At 44.8% G+C, this 5775-nt stretch overlaps 1 protein-coding gene across 1 annotated transcript; it reads left to right on the top strand.

Annotated features, from left to right (window-relative positions):
- The first annotated feature begins 1910 nt into the window (after positions 1-1910).
- On the top strand, positions 1911-3107 carry LOC311142016 (stonustoxin subunit beta-like). The gene is made up of 2 exons (XM_084177561.1): positions 1911-1954; positions 2567-3107. The coding sequence occupies exons 1-2, from the start codon at positions 1933-1935 to the stop codon at positions 3094-3096; spliced, it is 552 nt and encodes a 183-aa protein (XP_084033687.1). The 5' UTR covers positions 1911-1932; the 3' UTR covers positions 3097-3107.
- Positions 3108-5775: the final 2668 nt, after the last annotated feature.

The raw sequence follows: 5775 nt of genomic DNA, 5'->3' as shown, positions 1-5775 counted from the left end.
CTTTAAAAATACAATTACCTTTTTTGTTTTTAATTGACTGAGACATCCACTGGACATTCCATCCTCGGACGCTTCGCGGACATTCCCGGACACCCCCCCCCCCCACGCCCCCCCCCCCCCCGGGGGCTATTTTTTAAAGGTTAAACAGGTTTAAAAAAGTAGTTTCAAAGACACTTGGGGGACCCCATGTGTACATTCAGTTCCCTTGTGTGTAAGGGACCCCCTAGATGAGCAAACTGTTGACCATTAAAATATGGATAGCTGAGAACTCTTTCTAAAAGGGTAAACAGGTTTACAAAACAGTTGTTTTAAAGAAACACCACACACGCTCACACACACTCACACACACACACACTGGACACAGACACACACACACACACACACAAACACACACACACACAAACACACACACACACACACACACACTCACACACGCTCACACACACACACACTGGACACAGACACACACACACACACACACACACACACACACACACAAACACACACACACACACACACACTGGACACACACACACTGAAAACACACACACTGGACACACACACACACTGGACACACACACACTGAAAACACACACACACACACTGGACACACATACTCACACACACTGGACACACACACTGGACACACACACACACTCACACTGGAGACACACACACACACTGGACACACACACACACACACACACACACTGGACACACACACTGGACACACACACACACACTCACACTGGACACACACACACACACAAACACACACTGGACACACATACACACAAATGGACACACACACACACACTGGACACACACATACTCACACAAACTGGACCAACACACACTAACACACTGGACACACATACACACACACACACATTGGAAAAAACACACTAGACACACACACACACACGCTGGACACACACACACAGACACACACACACATACTGGACACACACACACACACACGAACTGGACACACACACAAACACACACACACACTGGACACACACACACACTCACACACACTCACCCACCCACACACACACAAACTGGAAAAAAACACACTAGACACACACACACACGCTGGACACACACACACGCACACATACACACACAAACAAACACACTGGACAAACACACACACAGACTGGACACACACACACACACATAAAAAGGAAACACACACACTCACACAGGACACACACACACTGGATCCATACATACACACACACTAGACACACACACATACTGGACACACAAACACACACACTGGACACACACACACACATACACATACACTGGACACACACACACTGGACACACACACACACACACACACACACTCACACTGGACACACACACACTGGACACACACACACACACACACACTGGACACACACACACATACACTGGACACACACACACTGGACACACGCACAAACACACTGGACACACACACACACACACTGGACACATACACAAAAAGGACACACACACACTGGACACACACGCACTCTGGACACATGATCACACACACACTGGACACAAACACACTGGACACACACACACACTGGCCCCACACACACACTCACACTGTACACATACACACACACACTGGACAAATACACACACAAAAAGGACACATACACAAAAAGGACACACACAGGACACAAACACTGGACACACACACACACACACACACACACACACACACACACACACTTGGACAAAGTTATATGCTGACTGTGTGTGTGTGTGTGTGTGTGTGTGTGTGTGTGTGTGTGTGTGTGTGTGTGTGTGTGTGTGTGTGTGTGTGTGTTGTGTGTGTGTGTGTGCGTGTGAGTTCAGGTGTATCCCTCAATGACTGTCTGTTCTTCTGCTTACCGCTACAGTGTGGAACATGGTGGAGAGAACACAATGAAACCTGGACTTAGAAAATGTGAGTGTTGACTGCTGTGAAGAATATGACTAAGAATAAGTCTTAATTCAAGTGAAGTCAAAGTCAAAGACCACCATCATTAATTACTTGGTCATATTAAATATCAGCTGTAGTTCTACAGAAGCACAAATCAGGGACACCAAAGTTTACAAAGAGTTGCTTTGACAATGTGTGTGTCTGTGTGACGTGTTTGTGTTACTTTAGAAATGTGTGTGTGTGTTAAGGGTGTGTGTGTGTGTGTGTGTGTGTTCAGGATGTGTGTGTGTGTGTGTGTGTGTGTGTTTGTGTGTGTGTGTGTGTGTGTGTGTTCAGTTTGTGTGTGTGTGTGTGTGTGTGTTTGTTCAGGATGTGTGTGTGTGTGTTCAGTGTGTGTGTTTGTGTGTGTGTGTTCAGTGTGTATGTGTGTGTGTGTGTGTGTGTAATTAACAGGAATAAGTGTGTTTTATATTACCATACAGTATAACATATGATCATTCAACAAGTCTCAAGTTACCTTAACTTCTCCTTTTGATACCTAGAAACATCTACATTAAATGAATTAGTGAAAAGTGAGTTAACATTCTAATGTGAATGATGATGATTTCTAATATTGTGTCTGGTTTCATTCATCAGATGTCTGTGATCTCACACTGGACCCAAACACAGTAAACAGATTCCTCTCTCTGTCTGAGGAGAACAGAAAGGTGACATGGAGGAGAAAGAAGCAGCCGTATCCTGATCACCCAGAGAGATTTGAGGTCTGTAGACAGGTGCTGTGTAGAGAGGGTCTGACTGGGCGCTGTTACTGGGAGGTAGAGTGGAGTGGGGAAGGGGTTGGTATAGGAGTGGCATATAAAGGAATCAGGAGGAGAGGAGAAAGGGGTAGTGACTGTCTGATTGGATCCAATGACAAGTCCTGGAGTCTGTTCTGTCTCTTCAACCGTTACTCTGCCTGGCACAATAATAAGTCCACTACCATAGACGTCCCCTCCTCCAGCTCCCACAGAGTAGGAGTGTATCTGGACTGGCCAGCCGGCACTCTGTCCTTCTACAGAGTCTCCTCTGACACACTGACCCACCTGAACACATTCCACTCCACATTCACTGAGCCCCTCTATCCAGGGTTTAGGGTTTATCATGATGACTCCTCAGTGTCCCTGTAAATAATAACCATGGTAACACTGACACACACACACACACACACACATTGGACACACTAGACACACTGGACGAACACATACACACTGGACACACACACTGGACACACACACACATTGGACACACACAAACACACATTAGACACACAAACACTGGACACACACAAACACACTGGACACACACAGGACACACACACACTGGACATACACACACAGGACACACACACACTGCACACACACAGTGGACACACACACACACGCAGGGCACACACACGCAGGACACACACTGGACACACACTGGACACACACACACTGGACAAACACACACACACACTGGACAAACACACACACACACTGGACAAACACACACATACTAGACACACACAAACTGGACAAACACACTGGACACACACACACATACGCAGGACAAACACACACACACACACCGGACACACACACACAGGATACACACTGGACACACACACACACACAGGACACACACACACACACTGAACACACACTCACACACACTGGACACAAACACAAACAAACACACTGGGGGCACACACACACACACACTAAACACACACTGAACACACACACTGAACACACACACACACACACACACACACACACACACTGGACACACACACAAACACAATGAACACACACACTCATACTAGCAACACACACACACACACACACACACTGGACACACACACACACACACACAAACACACACACACACATGGACACACACACTCTGAACACACACACACACACGCTTAACACACACACGCAAACACTGGACACACACACACACACACAAACACACACACACACATGTACACACACACTCTGAACACACACACACACACGCTTAACACACACACGCAAACACTGGACACACACACACACACACACACACTGGATACACACACACACAAACACACACACACACACTGAACACACACACACACACTGAACACACATACACACACTAGACACACACACACACTGAACACACACACACACACACACTGGACACACACACACACACACTCTGGACACACACACACACACACTGGACACACACAACCACACACACACACACTAGACACACACACACTGGACACACACACACACACACACACACACACACACACTAGAGACACACTGGAGACACACACTGTAGACACACACTGACACTTTTCCATGTGTTGGATTTTGATGAAAGGAAATCCTTTCTGACCCTATCCCATGGCCCTACTTTCTACATCTGAACATTTAAATTCCTCTATGAGTTTTATTTAGTGTCCATTTACTTACTTATGTATTTGTTATATATTGGGGTTGTGCTGCAGAGCATCATGGGGGTTTGTATGTGTTGAGATGATCACGTTCCAGATAAATGGTTGAACTGATTCCTGTCTCCTGTCTCATCATTATTGAATTGTTATACAGACGTGGTTATGAAACCCACGAGACATAACAAAAGATTGGTGATGAGTAAGTCTGAATCTACAGGAACTATTCTGTCTGGAAGAAGTGGGTTTTTACAACTGTTTAAAACTGTTATTTTCTGTGGTACAGTCTAGGCTAATGTTAGCACAGTGTATTGCTAGCAGAGGCAAGTGCATAGTCCAGCTAGCTAAGAAAGAGAGTTAACCAGTGGTGTAAAGTACTTAAGTAAAAATACTTTAAAGTACTACTTTAGCAATGACATTTACTTTTGATACTAAAGCATATTTAGCATCATCATGGACGTCAGAAAAGGACTTGAGACGGATGTCGGAGCGGGAAAACAACTTGATTAAAAAGGGAGGAATATACAATGATTAATGGATAGGACATTTATTCAACTGTGAAGACAAACCTTTTAATTAAATCTGCTAAATGAGCGAACTTAGGAGGAAACTTCAATGAGTGAAGTGAATGAAGATCACGTGACTGAGGAAAATATTGCTTTGGTTGAGGACAATATTGAAGTGAGTGACAATCTATTGAGAAATGAAAAATGGCTGGAATTGATGGAAACATTGGACAGTTTGATGAAAGTATTGAGCAGTGGAGCTCATAAACAGAACGGTTTGAATATTTAGTTCTTGTAAATGACATGGATGAGGACAACATTGTGCCTCCATGTTTTAGTGTAATGGGGCCAAAGACATTTAATTTACTAGGCAGCCTGCTACAGCCAGACAGAACAGGTAATAAGACGTATGGGGATATTGTGGAGATACTTAAAGGACATTTTTCACCAGAACCACTAGTTAATGCTGAAAGGTTCAGGTTCCACAGGAGACATCAGGAAGAGGGAGAATCAGTAACAATGTTTGCTGCTGCATTAAATAAACTACCAGAACACTGAGTTTAATGCTGTTCTAAATGACATCATTAGAGACAGACTAGTATGTGGGCTACGGAGTGAAGCTACACAAAAGAGACTGTTGACCTGTCATCAACAGTATCCTCATCTCTAATCGTCAGTTTCCTCGTAGCCATCTGTTGCATCGGTTGACCTGATACCTGTTCAATCTCCCCTCTATCCATACCTCCGTTGGTGTAGACGGTGTGATGATGCATGAACCTTCTTCCTTCACTAGTTCTCTGATCATGCAGAGTCCTTCTCCATTTATCACCATCTCTCTGTGGAGTGTATCCTTCTATCAGCGTACCAATAGT

This window comes from Coregonus lavaretus (assembly GCF_964263955.1).
Source record: "Coregonus lavaretus genome assembly, chromosome: 2".
Taxonomy (NCBI): domain Eukaryota; kingdom Metazoa; phylum Chordata; class Actinopteri; order Salmoniformes; family Salmonidae; genus Coregonus; species Coregonus lavaretus.
The sequence above is the reverse complement of the archived record's forward strand: the minus strand, read 5'-3'. Positions and strand labels throughout refer to the sequence as shown.